General features: G+C 34.6%; 2 protein-coding genes across 6 annotated transcripts in view; one reads left to right on the top strand and one right to left on the bottom strand.

Moving 5' to 3' along the window:
* LOC125649288 (UBX domain-containing protein 1-like) overlaps nucleotides 1-11,463 on the bottom strand; it is a 16,300-nt gene extending 4,837 nt beyond the window's left edge. The window contains exons 1-6 of the mRNA XM_048876726.2: nucleotides 8,978-11,463; nucleotides 8,814-8,867; nucleotides 5,781-5,857; nucleotides 4,635-4,728; nucleotides 4,384-4,515; nucleotides 2,781-2,900 (exon numbers count right to left, since the gene is read on the bottom strand). Of these exons, the coding sequence (XP_048732683.1) occupies nucleotides 2,781-2,900; nucleotides 4,384-4,515; nucleotides 4,635-4,728; nucleotides 5,781-5,857; nucleotides 8,814-8,867; nucleotides 8,978-9,030 (530 nt within the window). The 5' untranslated portion in view covers nucleotides 9,031-11,463. The remainder of the gene's footprint in view (nucleotides 1-2,780; nucleotides 2,901-4,383; nucleotides 4,516-4,634; nucleotides 4,729-5,780; nucleotides 5,858-8,813; nucleotides 8,868-8,977) is intronic.
* LOC125652533 (uncharacterized) lies at nucleotides 11,390-17,612 on the top strand. 5 transcript variants are annotated; one of them, XM_048881833.2, is made up of 6 exons: nucleotides 11,390-11,413; nucleotides 13,412-13,576; nucleotides 14,118-14,190; nucleotides 14,993-15,058; nucleotides 15,795-15,934; nucleotides 16,597-17,612. In XM_048881833.2, the coding sequence occupies exons 2-6, from the start codon at nucleotides 13,459-13,461 to the stop codon at nucleotides 16,779-16,781; spliced, it is 582 nt and encodes a 193-aa protein (XP_048737790.1). In that variant the 5' UTR covers nucleotides 11,390-11,413; nucleotides 13,412-13,458; the 3' UTR covers nucleotides 16,782-17,612. The 5 variants fall into 5 exon arrangements, with proteins under 5 accessions (XP_048737790.1, XP_048737787.1, XP_048737791.1 ...); XM_048881830.2 differs by lacking the exon at nucleotides 11,390-11,413 and adding an exon at nucleotides 12,804-13,006; XM_048881834.2 differs by lacking the exon at nucleotides 11,390-11,413 and adding an exon at nucleotides 12,833-13,006 and having other exon boundaries at nucleotides 15,801-15,934.
* Nucleotides 17,613-19,321: the final 1,709 nt, after the last annotated feature.

Raw genomic sequence — 19,321 nt, 5'->3', positions numbered from 1 at the left:
AAGTAAGCATTTAGATTTCATACAGTATCAGCAAACTTAAACATAAATACTATATACTAAGTTTGGCCCTACCCTGGGGTCAGAACCCTTACTCTGGGGGATCATCAAATTTAAAATATTGGTAAAAGACTACATGCTCTATCCATTTAGTTTCAATTTAGTGTAAACAGCACTAAAGATATTATTCAAGTGTTTTACACATAAACACTATATAACAAGTTTGGCCCCATCCTGGGGTCAGAACCCCTACCCCGGGGATCATGAAATTCACAATTTTGGTAGAGGCTTTCCTGCTCTACATCACTATGCATTTAGTTTTTCTTACATGTGTGCGGTTCTTGAGAAGAAGATTTTTTTAAATTGGTCAATTTTGGGAAGTTTTTGCCCTGCCCCTAAGGCTACAGGGGTGCAGGAGTCCTGAAATTTGTAATTTATGTTCCCCTTATTCCAAATATGTTTCATACCAAATTTGAAAAGAATTGGAATGATAGTTATCAAGAAGAAGTTAAAAATGTATATTGTTCACACATTTGATAACTGACCATTTTGGCCCCACCCTGATACCAAAACCCCTACCCCTCGGATCATCAAATTTACAATTTTGGTAAAGGACTATCTGTTCTTTCTAAACATCTATTTTTACTTCCAATTTAGTATCAATAGCACTAAAGAAGATGTTATTTAAGTGTCTTAAACATAAACACTATATAACAAGTTTGGCCCTGCCCTGGGGTCAGAACCCCTACCCTGGGGATCATGAAATTTACAATTTTGGTAGAGGCCTTCCTGCTCTACATCACTATGCATTTAGTTTTTCTTTGACGTGTGTGGTTCTTGAGAAGAAGATTCTTGAAAATTGGTCAGTTTTGGCCCCACCCCTAGGGGTGCTGGAGTCCTGAAATTTACAATTTATGTCCCCCTTGTCCCAATGATGCTTCATACCAAATTTGAAAAGAATTGGAATAACAGTTATCAAGAAGACGTTAAAATTGTTCAATTGTTAACGCACGACGGACAACCAATTGCAATAGGTCACCTGAGTTTACTCAGGTGACCTAAAAATGTAACCATCAAGCGAAATGCAAAAATGCATTAGATTGGGAATATCTATCTTCTCAATTGTTATTTGTGACTGTTAATGTTGACACAATCCATAATAATACATAAACATATAAGTGGAAATTGATAGTAGTAGAATACCTTAAATATGTATGATATCTTAGATGCAATTGAAAGCTCGCGTTTCATATTGTAATGTACGACTGTGATGTCATAGTTACATTTGTGTACACATGGCAGCATATTTTGATGGTGTTGATCCACATACAAGGTTCATTTGCGGTTATGGGAATAGCCAAGTAGTTACAATTGAATGATTATACTGATGTTACTATTAGAATTTCTTAATCAACAATCCCGCATATTTTTAGTTCACTCTTATTAGAGTTATCTTGCTAGCGCCATTAAGATATATCATCTAAAGGGAGACAACACAGTCGTCACCCTGCATGTGAGGGAGACATTACGAATTCTCCCTTCACGTGGTCAGTCCTCGACCAATGAAATTGACTGTATTATTCAGAAGGTTGATATTAGATCTCTCTCCCTGCTGAATGAGATGTGACAGAGTTAATTCCCTTTAGATACCTCTCACACTGATTAGCATGGCACAGAAATCACCTGAATTTGACTGAAACAGAAGCCGACTATGGTAATCAACGTTCAGAAATATACACATAATTCACATTTATCTTTATCATATCACACTTACACACCATAATGTAACATCATAGATCATACCAAAAAAAATATCAGGCATGTGATTTGGCCATTTTCATAATTCCTAGTGTTATATTTTTAACAGGGAACCATTTTTCTTATTTTTCATCATCCGTCACATTCAAGCACTCAAAGAGCACCAAGTGTCTCTCTGCCAATGAAGAGCTTAAAACTTGCATACCTAAAGAAGTTTCATTTTTATAACAACTGAAATATTCTTGCACAACTAAAACTGAGTCTGGGGTTTATATCCATAAAACATTATATTTGTGCTACAGCACAACAGATTGAAAAAATAGAATATAATAACTCCATGTTTCTATTTACATAATATTTACAAGTGATTTTTTAAAAGAATCCCTGTAGATTTACATTTCCTACAACTTTCTATGAACTTTTTGAGCTTGTGAGTCAACAAGACACATATAAGGCTATTTTTTTTTTAACAAACATGATTGTAATTGGTTAGCTTTGAATTCTGATGGCTTTGTGATGTCACATTGATGTGGTGGAAGATTTTCTGAAGTGAAATAAATCACCTTGGATGGATTGGTTGTTTGTACATATTGTTGAACATCCCACTCATGAATTTTTCACTCATACGAAGATGTCAGCATTGCTAGTGAAGGGCTGCAAAATCTAGGCCTATGCTCAGTGCTTACGGCCATTAAGCAGAGAGGGATCTTTATCATTCCTTACCTGTTGTGGTCTCATCCAAATGACCACCCTATTTAGTCGCCTCTTACGACAAGCAAGGGGTACAGTGGACCAATTCTAACCCGAATCCCCAAGGGAAACTCACTTTAGAATGTGGGCAAATAACTCATCTTGGTCTATGTGTAACATTAAATAACTCACCTTGTTCTACATGCAACATTAAATAACTCACCTTACTGTATGTGTGACATTAAATGACTCACTTTTGTTTGATATCTACGAGTTCTTTTCCGGTCTTTCTCCTCGACTTTTCTCGTTCTAATGTGTGACATTAAATGACTCACCTTTGTTTGATATCTATGAGTTCTTTTCCAGTCTTTCTTCTCGACTTTTCTCGTTCTAATTGATCCTTTTTCTCCTGTTCCTCCCGCTCTAGTCTTTTCTGTTTCATTCTTTCCTGTAACCTATAAAAACAATTAATTGTACTCACTAACATGATATTCCTATTTTTCAAGGCATCTCAGATTTTTTTAAAAAAAATTTAAACACACCATTCTGACAAACTGATAAACATGACACACTGTTAGGTATTATGGAATCTCTAAATTCGTAGGCCAATTTTTGTGGATTGTGGAGATTTTACAGTTTCATTGGGATGTAATTTCGTGGATTGTGGAAATTTGACAGCTTTGTTGGGATGTAATTTCGTGGATTGGGAAGATTTTACAGTTTTGTTGGGATGTAATTTCACTGGATTGTGAAGATTTTAAGTTTTTCACTGGATTGTGAAGATTTTACAGTTTCGTTGGGATGTAATTTCATGATATGGTTTCTGTAGATTGAAAAATTGTATACGTTGTGTATTTCTTTGTGGTTTGAAATTCGTGGGGTCAGGGTACTCACAAAATCCACAAAAATTGAGCCCCCCTATCTAATGAATCCACAATAGCACTAGTTAAGCATGTATTAAATTCTTTCGATTGATAACATCAATCCACAAACTCTCATCCTGTGAGTCTCCAAAAATGGAGAAAGACAAAGTCAATTAGCCTCCATGAATATTGTATATAGAGTAAATCAACATGAATATGTATATTGAGGATATTAACATGAATATGTATGAAGAGGACATTAACATGAATATGTAGATAGAGTATATTAACATGAATATGTATATTGAGGATATTAACATGAATATGAAAATAGAGTAAATTAACATGAATATGTATATTGAGGATATTAACATGAATATGTATATTGATTTTTTATTTTGATTTTTGATGTTTTCCGCCACACTCAACAATTTTTCAGTTATATGGTGGCGCCCAGTTTTTGTTGGTGGAAGAGAGAACCCAGATACAATGCACCTGGGAAGAGACCACCGACCTTCCGAAATTAAACTGGGAAACTTTCTCACTTTATATTGAAGGTATTAACATGAACATATATATGTAGTATATCACATGTAACATGAATATGTAAATAGAGTATATTAACATGAATATGTGTATTGAGAGTATTAAAATGAATATTAATTTAAACAATATTTTATTCACAAATAAGTGAATGGGATTGGGCAGCAGACACAGTCTATTTCAGCCTTCTCCCTAATATGTATATAGAGAATATTAACATTCTGTTGTGGGATATGGAATTTGTTTTCTCACAATAGATTCCATATTCAAGGACGGAATGTGGAATTTTCTCTTTTAAATATCACATTTTCCACAGTTCTCTCTAGTAGCTCTTCTGTAAAATTTCCCGCAGTCTCCAAACATTGTGTAGTGAATTATTTCATATCGTATTCCTTGTTTTCACTATTTTCACAATATGCATGTACCAGACAATCTATGTCTACCTTACATTTACACTTTAGCTATAAAAATGTCAAGTCAGAATTAGGTGTATGTCACCTGGCAACAAATTTTTGGTGAAAAAACAACTCACTTTTCCATTTGTGCTTTTTTCTCCTCATCAGTTAGAGGTTTGATTTCTTCTGTACATTCTGAGAAACTGTCATGCTGAGTTCGAGCTGCATGGGCCTGAGCATCCATTTCATTTTTCAGAAGTTTTCCACAGCTGCAGTTTCAGAGATCAGAAGTAAAAAGTACCCTTACAGCACATTTATCCGATAATTCTGTCATGGCTATGATAACATAACAAAACAACGTTAGAGAAATTTTAAAAAACCTACATACACATCACATTTGATGGACCTGGCCTGCTCCAATTCCTCCCCTGTGTTAGCTCCGTCTTCGTTTGATTCAGACTTCGAGTTTCCAGAGCCATCATCTATCATGAAAAAAGAGAATTCATCATCTATCATCAACACAGAGATCTCATCATCTATAATGTAAAAAGAGATTTCATCATCCATCATCAACACGGAGAATTCTACATCTATCATGTTAGAAGAGAATTCATCATCTATCATCAACACAGAAAATTCTACACCTGTGAGCCTAAACTATTTTTACGAATATTAATATTGTACAGAAACAGACATATATATACCCAATGATTAAAAATAAACAAAATAAGCTCAAATTAATAATCGAGAAAAGTTACTTTTAAAAGTATACAACCTAATCCCTCTGCATATGCACAGGAGCTTGCTCCTGTTAAACACGAATTGTAGAGAATACTATATTCTGTTTACATTATTTCATAATAGGAGCAAGCCCCTGAGGTATATGTAAATAAAGCCTTATAATGTTCGTCTGCTCTCACAATCGTGTTGTTAGTACACAACATTGTGTGAGTGTGTATGTACATGTATGTGTAGGGGGGGGGGGGGGGGGATCACATTGTTTTCATGGTATGGGCATACCGTATAAGTGGAATTTTTAGCAACATACAAAGTCAGCGATTTACCCATAAAAATGGGACTTGATAATTCCAAGAAAGATAACTATTACCTACGACACAAATTGTTAGCGATATTCAATTTTAGCGAACTCATCACTCTCACTAATAATGCCAAACTTAAATCCTCACTAAAAATTCTGGTTATACGGTATCGCATAAATCCAAACGTCCCTGAGCAAAGGAAGTAAACATCAGGCAGATATCAAAAACTCTTGTACATGTTAGTACTTCTCAACCCATGATTTTTTTTCTAAGATGATTTTTGTTGTGTTTGTTTGAAACAATTAACCTGGAACAGGTGACAATAATCACAATGAATCATCGGAATGATGTTGATATTCAACTTTTCCATGAAATGTTTCAGAAACTTTATGCAATTATTGTATATTTTAAAGCAAATTATAATTTTTCTTTTTTAACAGTCATTACTAGAAATGTTAAACCTCGATACACCCGAGATCCATTACCCCTTTTACCTGGTTTTCCTAACAAATTTCCTTGAGGGGTTTCAAATGGATCATCAATATCAGCATCATCTTCATGTGCAAACAGCCTGCCAAGAAAAACAAGCATTCTGTCAGTATCGCATAGCAAAACATGCCCCAACCAGTCCCAAGTTGTTTACGTAATATTCTGCATGCAGTCCCCTTAATATTTCAATTTTATCACTTTTTACTTTGACTTTAATTTTTATATTCAAATCATGTCAAGGATATTTGCAAACAAAAATGTCTCTATTGTCGAATCGAACAACTCTTTATTAATATCCTCAGCCTTGAGTTCTATTGCTGTGTTAGGAACAACCTCGCTGCTGAGTCATCCTCCAGGATTCTGAACAATGAAGCATATAAAGATCGGCATTTTCACTTCTACCTAACACCTTCAACATTCGCAACTTTCTACCTGCATTTCTGTTGGCACATGATGTCTAGTTCTCTCACGTATTTGATTAAAAAATTCAAAAATCTTTTATCGGATATTTTTGAATGATCGGGTGGATATCATTTTTTGATACAAGAAAACATTATGAATTCAATCTCTAATAAAATATGTGGTGAATTAGACAAATTAGATTATAAATTGGTATGCCTTAGATTACCATACAATAAAAAAGTATGGTGAACTATGGCAGAGTACAAAAATTAATTCAATGATGTTTAAGAAATCTTTGTTAGAATGATTCGACTGTAACAAAAATGAAATCTTATGTGTATCTTCATCTTCAATAACCACACATCAAATTTCAGGTTCCTAAGTTAAGACAATGTAGAAAACTAAATCCGACCTCGACTGTGAAGAAACTTAAACTTGATCTGTAAACACATAGTAATAAACATGATACAAATTCAGCTTCCTAAATCAAAACATTGTAAAAACACGTCCAGAAAACAAAAATTGAATATATTCATTGAATACAAAATCAACTCTAACAATTTTCTTCAGAATGTGTTAACTATAACAAAAGTGGAACTAATTGATCTGTATCTACTCATTAGGTAATACCAAATTTCAGATTCCTAAGTTAAAACATGATAATTCAATTTCACTTGTAACAAGCAATTTGATTGGTTCATTCACAAATACCAATATATCGTACAAAGTTACGATTCACAGTACTATATGATTTCCTAGGAATGACGTCACAATACATTTGACTGTTCAGTTTCCATTTGGTTGCCATGGCAATATTGGTCTGCATCATATAAATTTCATATTTTCTTTAGAACTATTCATCAAATAATATCAAAAAAAGTTTACTAAATTAAATTATAAGAAATGAAAGTAATAGTTTATGCTATTTCATAACCACTTAGCAGTTTATAATGCGAATAATATATTGTATGGAAAAATCAGATACAAAGTCTCATAAATCTTACAAAAATAACTCGACTACTTAGACCTGCCAGATCTGTAAACAAATGGCAGTTAACCACAAACCAAATTTCAACTTCCTAAAATCAAAGCACGAATCCAGAAACCAAATTTAGCACAAAGGCCCATAAATCTTGTAAAAATCACTCCCCTAGGATGAAACTAAACTTTGTCTGTAAACACACCATCACCCTACATCACTCTCACTATACACACACTCTCTGTACATCATATATAAAATTTCAGTTTCCTAAATCAAAGCATGATCTAATTTTTAAAAAAAGTCTAGAAAACTAAGTTGTGACAGACTGACAGATGGAAGGACAGACAGAGTGCCAGGAGGGGACTAATAATAATTATTAGGAATCCGTTTAAACAACTTGGCCTCAAAATTTAAAATGTGGCTTGAATTATTGTTAAATGATGGTAACGTGGACAAAACAATGACAGTATGTAAGATATGTCTGGTACATTTAAAATACGCCACAGGATCAATATCGTCATTTATATTGAAAGCCTGGAATGCAAACCAGTAGAAGTGACAATACTGTTTCTAGTATGGATATCAAGTCTAAACCCGAGTCCATGTCAGTGAGTAATTATTGTAACAAAAGACAAATAAAGGTTTTTTGATTTTATCATGGCTATATAGACCCAAACCGAAATACCCAAACCTGCATTAAAAATCCTGAACGGACCCGACTTGAAATTTTTTTGGAACTGTCACAGCCCTAGTGGACAGACTGGTGAAAAACGCTTTGCGGAATAGTGAACATTAATAGTCACTAGTCAATATGAATTAGTTCTTGAAAAAGTTCATTAATTTGAACCCTGGTCAGTAATTAACACCTACGGCCATAGTGACTCAAATGATTGGCTTCTTTTCCAGATCATTTAAAGCTGATTTTGAGGAAGTATAAAAAAATCTCCTTATATAAGAGTATATAAAAATATGCTTGATGTCCGGTTGTATTATGAGATGTTCTTTTTAAGGATATACATAAGACTCTTGCTGGAACTTCAATATTGTCCAAGTTCAGGGGTGGGGGAGGGTCCGTATGCTCAGTTTCAGGAAGTTGGGGACCCCGAAGTTATCGAGAAATGTTACAGTTTACTGCATTACAACAATGTGATGTTCATTGTAGATATGTTTATGGCCCCATTCTTCAATAAGCTAGATGGGGGTCCCTCTCTACAATATGAATGAACAGTACAGATCTATCCTTTGACATTTCTTTCTCGGAAAATGTTTATAATTTGTCCTTCATTGTTCTTATAGAGATCTAAATTAGAATAAAACATTTTCTATCAATCATCATAGTTATTATCCCCTGACAACAGGAACATAAGACGTCAAGCCTTTTCACAACTGGGCTCTATTCATAGCATTTCCCATTTATGCACAAGTTCCTGTTACTTTTTCCCTTAGATAGAACACTCTATTGTTACAATGATAATGTCCTACGGACCCGGTTTAATTTTCTGCTACATTACGAGTATATATGGGAGGCATTCTAACTGTGGTGAGGGCTCAGCCCTGTCCTGAGACACAGTTAGATCATTCTAACTATTCTTCCCTGTTGACTTTAATTAATCACAGTACCGTGATTATAGCTCTACAGCAGGGAACAACTTACCAGTCCATCGCTATCTGGACACCTTTGTAACCACTCTTTGCTAAGGCCTTCTCACTGGAAATATAAAGAGCAAATCCAAGTAACTACTCTACAAAGAATTCGAAATTACAACAAGAATTCAGCATTCAAACAAGAAACCCGATTTTTCAACACGAATAACTCACGCTCTGTCTTTAGAAAACCCCATTTCCATCAATGTTTGTACATCTGTCGACATTTTTGGAGAAGTTGGCAAAGTATCTTTGTTTCCGGGACACTTTCTCTTCGATGTTTACCACTGAGTCAGTGGTCAGTGGGTCAGTGAGTGTCTAGTGACAGTGCAAATTCGAATGCATCGGCTCAGTCTAATTACTGCAAAACAAAAGTAGCCATATTTCGAACCCGATGTTATTCAATAGTAAATTCGTTTCCAAGCGATGTGATTGCCTGTGATTGACATTACCAAATTGGCATACAGTCAAAATCGTGTTAAATTTAAAAAAAAAACCCAACAAAGACCAGTAATAATACAAAGACTTAGTAACACAGATTCTAAATCCAAGAGTTTCTTTTTTGTGCATAAAACATTTTTTAAATAGACAAACGTTTACGATTTGGAAATGGAATGACAATTTCTTTCATGGGATCAGTACCACAGTATAATGTTTCGTTAAAATTATCATGATATTCAAATCAAAGTTTATCACAAACAGGAAAGGAAAGTACAAAAATGATTTTCATTTTCAACAAATAATTTAATTACAAGTATGGCATATATTCGTTTCAATAATCATTTGAATGCACGTGCGCTTAATTTTGTTAGTTGTGAACCTTTAATCTTGTAGTTTATATTCATCGTAGTGTAAATTTCTGCTATAGAAACAGAGTTTTTCCCAATTTTCCAAGTTAGATAATGAGATATTTATGTCACGCCTTTTTGATGCATATAAAGTGGTCTATTGAATCAGTTTTGTCGTGGAATGTCGGAATGAATTGTATCAGCATTTTTTAAAAACTCAGTTTAAGCCTTTGAACTCCTGATGAAAAATATTCAAATAAGTCAAGTTCACTTTTAGTTGAATACTGAAAAGCTTACAATTGCCATGAAGTATAGGACTACGCCTTGTCCTCTTTGAAAGCTGAAAACAAAACTACATTAATTGTTGTACGGTACATGATTCCAAATCTCTTAATCTAGCATAGCAATTGAAAAAAAAAATCATAACATATAGTACAGTGAGTAGGACCCAACCTGCTAAATTTGTCGCTTTTTATGCACTCCTATCTGGAATATCTTTGTGAATTTTTTTTTTCGAATGGAAAACAATCTGAGGATTTAATGACTGATTATAAAGATTCCAGATCCACATTTGTAATAAATGGAACAATTCTTGGTTGGTGTAATTTAAGAAAAAATGGACTGAAAGATTATTAAACCAACAATACTTGATTGGTGATTGGTGTATATTAAACCCAGCAATTCTTGATTGGTGTATATTAAACCCAGCAATTCTTGATTTGATTGCGTAATATGCTTTTCTAGCACGTTCAGAAAGTTGTTCTGAAGCAGACTTCAGTTTTCCATTCTATGTAAACACAAGCTCTTAACATTTATATTAATCTGTTATAGATACAATACTGTGCTTATCATAAAAAAAACCCCACACATGTTCTTCATTGTTGTTTTTCTTGAAAAAATCACACATTAGATTTTTCCACATTCACTCGTAACTCCTAATCTGTACAATATTTTTCTAATTTGTATAATATTTTTCTAACCTCTATGATATTTCTCTATAAGTCTTGTAACCCCCAATCTGTACAGTATTTTTCTAATCTGTGCACTATTTCTCTATATTCACATGTAACTTCTAATCTGTACAACATTTCTCTATATTCACATGTAATTTTTAATCTGTACACCATTTTTCTATATATTCACTTGTAATTTCTAATCTGTACAATATTTCTCTATATTCACTTGTAATTTCTAATCTGTACACTATTTCTCTATATTCACTTGTAACGCTTAATCTGTACAATATTTCTCATAATTATTCACTTGTAACTTCTAACCTGTACAACATCTCTCTATATTCACTTGTAACTTCTAATCTGTACAATATTTCTCTATATTGACTTGTAACGCTTAACCTGTACAATATTTCTCTATATTGACTTGTAACGCTTAACCTGTACAATATTTCTCTATACATGTATTTACTTGTAACTTCTTATCTGTACAATATTTCTCTATATTGACTTGTAACGCTTAACCTGTACAATATTTCTCTATATTGACTTGTAACGTTTAACCTGTACAATATATCTCTATATTGACTTGTAACACTTAACCTGTACAATATTTCTCTATATTGACTTGTAACGCTTAACCTGTACAATATTTCTCTATATTCACTTGTAACTTCTAATCTGTACAATGTTTCTCTGTATTCACTTGTAACTTCTAATCTGTACACTATTTCTCTATATTCACTTAGAACTAACTTCTGATCTGCACAATCTTTTTCTAAAGCGTCCAGACAATGCTCGGGTCCAGAAGAAGATTTAGAAATCAAAACTAAATCATCAGCAGAAAACATGCGAGTCTAGATATACTGGTAAAGTATCTAATTATTCAGGTATTCTAACAATAATCAATATATATCTATATATATATACTGGTAAAGTATCTAATTATTCAGGTATTCTAACAATAATCAATATATATCTATATGTTGACTTACTCTGAAAAAGATCTGAGAGATCCTCTCTTCGTAGAATTAGATTAAGTGCACATAAACTTCCAATAGAAAGTGGTAGATATAATTCCACATCAATGAATGAAATATGTTGTAATGCTTGCAATACTGGTGTGACCGAGGATGAGATTCATTTTCTTTTTCAATATAAATCTTATTCTAAGCTAAGAAGCACTTACCTTAGAAAAATTGCTGTGAAATTTATTAGAGACTGTTTTGAATACAGAAGTCAATTACTTTCGACTACATAAAAATTATGTAAACATTATGTAATGATGTTCAATGGGCCTTTGCCAAGTTTGTACCTTTTCCGCCTATGAAAAGGGGGTGGGTGAGGGTGAGGGTCGAGAGCTTCAAAATGACAATAAAATTGACCGTTTTTTAAAAATATTCAACCAAATGAAGGGGTGGCGGTTGTAATTCCCGAACCCTTACTATAGTTCCACCACTGTCAGATAATATACTCCTATACCTCAGGCCCCTGCACACCGATATATTTAATGGAGCAGTTGGCCCACCACTGTATGCCCATCTTCATTTACATACAGATTTTATATTCAGAAAATGTAGGTCACACCCCCCCCACCCCCACACACACCCACCGAGAGAGAGAGAGAGAGAGAGAGAGAGAGAGAGAGAGAGAGAGAGATTTCAACCAATGGGTAGAAGTTTTGAGGACAGAATTGCACAGTGAGGACAACAAAAAATCCTCAAAATTACGTCCTATAAATGTGACCTACAGCCAGTGGCGTAGCTTCCATTGAGGCAACCGAGGCAGCTGCCTCGGTAAAAAAAACCCCCACCTTTTACGTTGTTAAAATGTCGATGACTTCGGGGGGGGGGGGGGGGGGGGGCTTCGCCCCCAGACCCCCTGCCTCGGTAATATTCGAACCCAAGCTACGCCTATGACAGCATGTGAAAGATGTAGATACAAAATATTAGCTTAGTGAGGACAAGTGGTGTGAGGATATGTCCTTACTAATATTCTCTCTCAAAAACCTTCTTTTCATAATTCGAAAGAGAGAATTAGATAAACTTTTATAGATATCCCTATAGCGATATACCTAACATAGTACATTTTTGCCTTTAGAATAATATATATATGTGTGTATTCTCGTCTACACATTGTGAGGACGTCCTCACTTGGTAGGTGAGAGAGAGAGAGAGAGAGAGAGAGAGAGAGAGAGAGAGAGAGAGAGAACGAGAGCGGTGGTTGCACCTTAAGTACAGTTTATAGATCCGCCAATGCGACACATCCATTCTAAACACAATTTACATTATAGATCGAGTGGTGTAACATCTGGTTTACATAAAAGTGTCCCATTCTTCGCTAGTAACGTGCTTTGCGTGAACAAAAGTTGACAAAATAAAAATATTGATCCTTTTTTGGATGCATAATTATCTAAATGTGTTGAAAGATATCTCGTGTATTAGAGAAAAGGATTCGAAAAGGTAAGTAATTTCAGTTGCAACTACTCTGGGTGAGTTTAAATGTTCACACACATATGTATTTTTCCACGACAAAGTGTAAGCATTTAACGAATTCCGGGCATTTCTAAACCACTTTTTACAAATATAAAAAAAACATTGTAACAGACATTTAAATTTAGAAAGTGTTCGCTTACTCCGTTCAAAATTGCTTTAAAAGCTTTGACCGTCATTTAAGGTAAGCAAACATATCGGACTTTCATAGTTATATTTAGTATGTATAATTAACCTATGCATTTGAAAACTGACAAAACTAAGGACAAGAAAATGAGATGTGCGTATTGCATGCTACGTCTTCCATGAACAGGGTAAGCCACGTTCTATTTATTTAATAGATACTGAGTGAACACCAATTATGAATCGTTTTAGGGCATGACTTCATCATAACAATGTTATACAAGAGCATGGTATGAAAAATGTCGATGAATGCGGGAGAGAAAGACCGCATTTTGACCACATCACCCGCTAAAACCCCGCCCTTTCTTCGCCACATCACTGCAATAGCAAGGCTGACAACGCTGGCAACATTGACAGGTAAACACGGGCGCGGATTTCACAAAGTATGTAAAATTCGTCGGGAGCAACTTTTTAAGGAAGTCCTCTACATCGTCATAATGGCTGACTTCCTATTAAAACATTGATGAAAATATGAATATTAGCAATATTTGTCTATTCATTTAAAAAGTCACCGCCTAGCTGAGTAGTTCAGTAGGTTAGCACGTCGACTGCCTGAACTGTAGATCGCGCATTCGAGTCCAGCAGTGGTTTTAAATTTTTTTCAAATTGCTTTCCACTAAAACTGCATTTTTTGACTAAATAAAATCAAAAAATTTCATTTTCAAAATATTGTTGCACATATCTTCCACTTTTCATCCATATAAATTTTCTCTGGTGTAGCAAACCCCCTTTTAAACCCTTCCTATCTTAACCTTCTTATTTTGCTCTCTCTCTCTCTCTCTCCTCTTAAATGTTACAATTTCCCCGTATTTACAATTTTCCAAAGTGCGCTCTCTGAGAAATCACGCGAGATTTCAGTATGTATGATATTTATACATGTAATTTATTATAATCCCAGTTATGTGGGCAGCAGCCGTGTATGTTGTACAGGACAAAGACAAAAACACACAATATGTTGGATTTTATCTTATGTAAGTACTTGTTATTCTTCTCTAGGATTGTACGTCGATGTTACAGCAGGCCATATTAGTACCCCAAAACAAAAAACCCAACAACCCTGTATTCGATACTTATATATATATATATATATATATTACTGTACTTATTATAGCGTATTTGAAATTTGTTTGGCGCAGTCGGTATTTAGTACTTATTTTAGCGTATTTGAAATTTGGCGCTGTGGCAGCTGATGTACAATTTAGCGTAATCATAATTCAGCGCTTCATCTATATACGAGAATGGATAAATGGAGAATTTCCTATTTTAGCGCAACAATATATTGGCGCTCTTAAATTGCTTCACTGCCAAAGCCGCTAAAATCTGAATCTCACTAAAATATAAGTACTCATACAGTAACTATACATGTGAATAGTTAATTGTATCTAATGGTTATGTGTTTAATTAACTATACATATAAATAATTAATTTGTATCTCAATGATTATGTTTAAAATTACAATATCTGTAAGTACCGGTAGTCAAATAATGATTACGTTTTCTGTTCAGTATACCTTAAATAAAATAACATAAATAGTTAAATTCTATATCAATGCTTATGTCTACAATAAGATATACATATAAATAGCTAAATTGCATATGATAATTATCTTTTTGATTAACTATACCTGTAAATAGTTAGATAATATCAAAGGACTGTGTCTCTAATTAATTATACTTGTAATTAAATAGTTCATTTGTATCTAATGATATGATGCATGTGACTGTATATCAATGATTATGTCTATAATTATCTATATATTCACTCTATTTGTAGAGGGGCGTCTGTACTTGTCACATTTTTGGAAATGACGTGGATAATCAATAAATCGGCTTGTTGCAGGTAAATAACTATTTACTGTATACTTCCGCGACTTCATTTTGGTGAGGCATAGGATAAATATGTACACCTCCTCTATAGATCTCTGACATCTCTCCTCATCTTCTATCACCACAGTCCATCTGTCTATATACCGTGTCTCAGCCAATGATAAATCACCTTCTATCACCACAGTCCATCTGTCTATACCGTGTCTCAGCCAATGATAAATCACCTTCTATCACCACAGTCCATCGGTCTATACCGTGTCTCAGCCAATGATAAATCACCCTCTATCACCACAGTCCATCGGTCTATACCGTGTCTCAGCCAATGATAAATCACCTTCTATCATCACAGTCCATCTGTCTATATACCGTGTCTCAGCCAATGATAAATCACCTTCTATCACCACAGTCCATCTGCCTATACCGTGTCTCAGCCAATAATAAATCACCTTCTATCACCACAGTCCATCTGTCCATACCGTGTCTCAGCCAATAATAAACCACCTTCTATCATCACAGTCCATCTGCCTATACCGTGTCTCAGCCAATAATAAATCACCTTCTATCATCACAGTCCATCTGTCTATATACCGTGTCTCAGCCTATGATAAATAACCTTCTATCATCACAGTCCATCTGTCTATATACCGTGTCTCAGCCAATGATAATAATCACCTTCTATCACCACAGTCCATCTGTCTATACCGTGTCTCGGCCAATGATAACAATTGTTATGATTACTGAATTCTGAGTTGCAGAAAGGAAGGCTGTTGTTGTGCGTGTTGGCAGTTGTTGATGTGGGTGGACAATTGGAAGAAGGGAGTGGTCTATCTACTCATTTCCATCCCCGTCTTTCTGGAGGGGATGCGAATAATACTAGGAATCATTAGTGGTAAGTCTAGAGGGAATGCGGATGATACTAGGAATCATTAGTGGTAAGTCTGGAGGGGATGCGAATAATACTAGGAATCATTAGTGGTAAGTCTGGAGGGGGTGCGAATAAGACTAGGAATTATTAGTGGTAAGTCTGGAGGAGATGCGAATAATACTAGGAATCATTAGTGGTAAGTCTGGAGGGGGTGCGAATAAGACTAGGAATCATTAGTGGTAAGTCTGGAGGGGATGCGAATAATACTAAGAATTATCAGTGGTAAGTCTGGAGGGGATGCGAATAATACTAGGAATTATCAGTGGTAAGTCTGGAGGGGATGCGAATAGTACTAGGAATTATCAGTGGTAAGTCTTGCTAGGTTATATCCAATCTTAATTATATCCCAGATTCGTTCATTTTCAATATATCGCACGTACCGGTATATAAGCTTATCAACAGTACAGTGTAATTCTAGTTCTGAATGGTAAACTAAGTGACCTGTTTAACAGGTGTATCTGTGTGTGTCCCCATACCTACCCCTCCCCCTTTTTTCCTTCCCTAATTCCTCTAGAAGTTGATCAATAAATCATTTTGGAAAATCGGACTCTGTCACTAGGATTTAAAATTTGACTTATAGGTTTTCTTTTGATAATCTGTGAACCTTTTTACAATATTTCTTGTAGGTTTTCTTCTAATAATGTGTGGTCTGTTGTACATTCTAAAGACATTTAAGGAGGGTGTGGTGTACACAGTGACAGAAACGCGATACATCCCAACACTTACGCCATCTATAGATCTCGTGACTCACGAGATTTCTACCCAAACGGAGGACAGCGAATACTATAGAGAGATAACAGGTCACCACTGACAACGAAACACTGCCCAAAGAATCCATGACGCTCAGCAAGTCTTTCAAATAAAAAACTTTCCAAGAAGCATACGCCTCCTAGCGTGCATGGTGTTGCCGAATGTGACAGAATGGTACTCATAACTAAGCCTTACAGGCAACATAAAACAGCTTTAAAACACACTAAACAAAAATCGTCATTCGGATCTTTAATTTTAGAGAGATTCATTTCTCCATGCACCTTCATTTCCATTTTCCGATGTAATTTTCACCAGGTCTAAAGAAGCCGCGTTAAATATCGGGACAACGTGATACGATCGATGTCATTCGGAAACCTCTGATTTTGTAGTAAAACCGTTAAAGAATACGATCCGAACACGTTAGTAGGCCAATCGCGCGTTTTCGGGCTTTACCAACAAGCGGGAAAGTCCGAGAAGTTGCGATTGATTACCGTAGTAGGAGTGAACATTCTTATTCATTATCTTGCTTTGTTATATCCCATTAGAATTCCTTTATTTTCTCTTTTGTAATAATAATTGCAATTATACCCATTATTTACATGTATAGCTAGTGTGCATACTATAAGAAACTGTGTATTTTAATCATTTAAGTTTGCAGCGTAGGTTTTTCAAAACGTTTTATTTTCTCTAACAACAGTCAATTTGTTTACAGTAGTTGATTATAACATACAGATCTTGGTATTATGTTATCGCTTACATACAACAAATGGTAATTGGATATTTACATTTTTTCTCCAGTTTTCAAAATATTTTAATGGATGAATGAACACAAATGAATTTAACTAACATTTAATTAGGAGGGAATTTTAAGCAATAAAAATAGTTTTACAGATTTGTGTCTTTTCTGTAAAATATGACGTCAACAAAGCAAAGAATCATGGTCCTCCTCCAACGTCAATGACCTCTTTATGCAAATGTTAACGGAGAGCCAAATTATCACAAACTCTATATATATTATTTAAAGATACCACCAATTCATTTGATGCAGACAGAAATTCAATATATTAATGGAAATATCTTCAATTCTGAATTATTCAAATGAATTGATGATATTGTGGAAAATTGTACAAAAGTGAAATTGCGACCTAGGCCCGTTACAATATCAACAATGTGCGCTACATTGTACGATTCAATATCGATGAGAGCAATGATTTAATTAATGTGCGCTTCAATTCATTTAATGCGCGCAATAATTGAATTTGGTTGCTCTCTTCAATGAATTAATGGTACAATTAATTCAAATGATGTGAGCAATATTTCTTTGAGAGAGAGAGCAACTATATAATTAGAGATATCGTTAATTCAACATATCCACAAAATTGAATTAATGATCTCTTTCATTGAATGGTTGCTATTTTAAAAAGAATTGATGCACACATTAACTTCGTGTATAAAGCGTTGTAGATAATCAGAGACATCTTCCTTTGAATTGGAGATCATCAAATCATTTATACCGAGCTCCAAATGCAATTTTGCGAGCAATAATTCCACCACATTGATGTGCACATATGACGTGAATAAAATCCAAGTACACAAAACACTTCTACTTTTCATTGTAAACTGTTAAACATTCTAACAACGCTGCATTCAAATATTATTTTTATTGATCGTTGTTACACATTCAAACAGACGGCGACATCAAACTTTTATTAGAAGGTCAAGCCTACGTCAAAAAATGAATACTCGGTCAATAGTTGTTATTTTGTTGGAATGGCAAATCCATTATCAATTATAAACTATAATCCCTTCTAAAACAATTTTCAATTTGTAAAAATGCCCTTTTGTACTGTATATGAATGGATTATAAGCGCACTATTTTTTTCCCGCGTAAGGAAGATCAATAAGTACGACGCCTTAGCCACGGATTCAAAACAAATTCAATCAGCTGTTTCTACTATACTGGGGATCATCTCAAAATTAAGGAAAAGAAGACGTATGAGATAAGTAGAACATCTATAATTGTGTATTTTGATTTATCCAACTCGTTGATATGGTGCAAACCTCGAGAATGAATACACCATATCAACTTGTTGGATAAATAAAATATCAAAACACACAATATAGATATCCTCTATATATGCAATAGACACAAGTGCTCTCAATGGTAAGTCGGATTGAAGCGTTTCATAAAGAGTAGGACAAACAAGGGCCCATAGAAACACCAAAGATACCTTGGAGGAGTAAGCATTCTCTGTTGACTGGTCACACCCACTGTAAACCCTATATCTGATCATGGAAAACACAATAATCCAGTATCGTCAAAATCAGTATATGTAAACGCGTCAGACAACATATTCGACCTAATGGCATGCTCTATTTGCAAATAAGATAATTACAATGACAATAGAATTGCAAAATGCTGACTTTAAGTTAGAGTATTGAAACCCTTGCAACCCCGGTTTAAGAATTGATTATACGCAGAACATGCTCTCGTGTATCGCATCAGTTGCATGGTTGACAAGACTTGGTCTCGTGGATAGATTAATAAAAAAAAATGTCGTTGGACAATCATCAAATAAACTCCAGAACCTAGTGACTAGG

Source organism: Ostrea edulis, chromosome 5 (genome assembly GCF_947568905.1).
Source record: "Ostrea edulis chromosome 5, xbOstEdul1.1, whole genome shotgun sequence".
In the NCBI taxonomy this organism is placed as follows: domain Eukaryota; kingdom Metazoa; phylum Mollusca; class Bivalvia; order Ostreida; family Ostreidae; genus Ostrea; species Ostrea edulis.
The sequence above is the reverse complement of the archived record's forward strand: the minus strand, read 5'-3'. Positions and strand labels throughout refer to the sequence as shown.

What these genes read in the sequence shown, in the direction of transcription:
- LOC125652533 (XM_048881833.2), top strand. Translation starts at nt 13,459, where the DNA reads ATGTCGATGAATGCGGGAGAGAAAGACCGCATTTTGACCACATCACCC. An exon ending in AATAAATCGGCTTGTTGCAG is followed by an intron (nt 15,059 to 15,794) that starts GTAAATAACTAT and finishes CTGAATTCTGAG; the next exon opens with TTGCAGAAAGGAAGGCTGTT. An exon ending in AATACTAGGAATCATTAGTG is followed by an intron (nt 15,935 to 16,596) that starts GTAAGTCTAGAG and finishes TATTTCTTGTAG; the next exon opens with GTTTTCTTCTAATAATGTGT.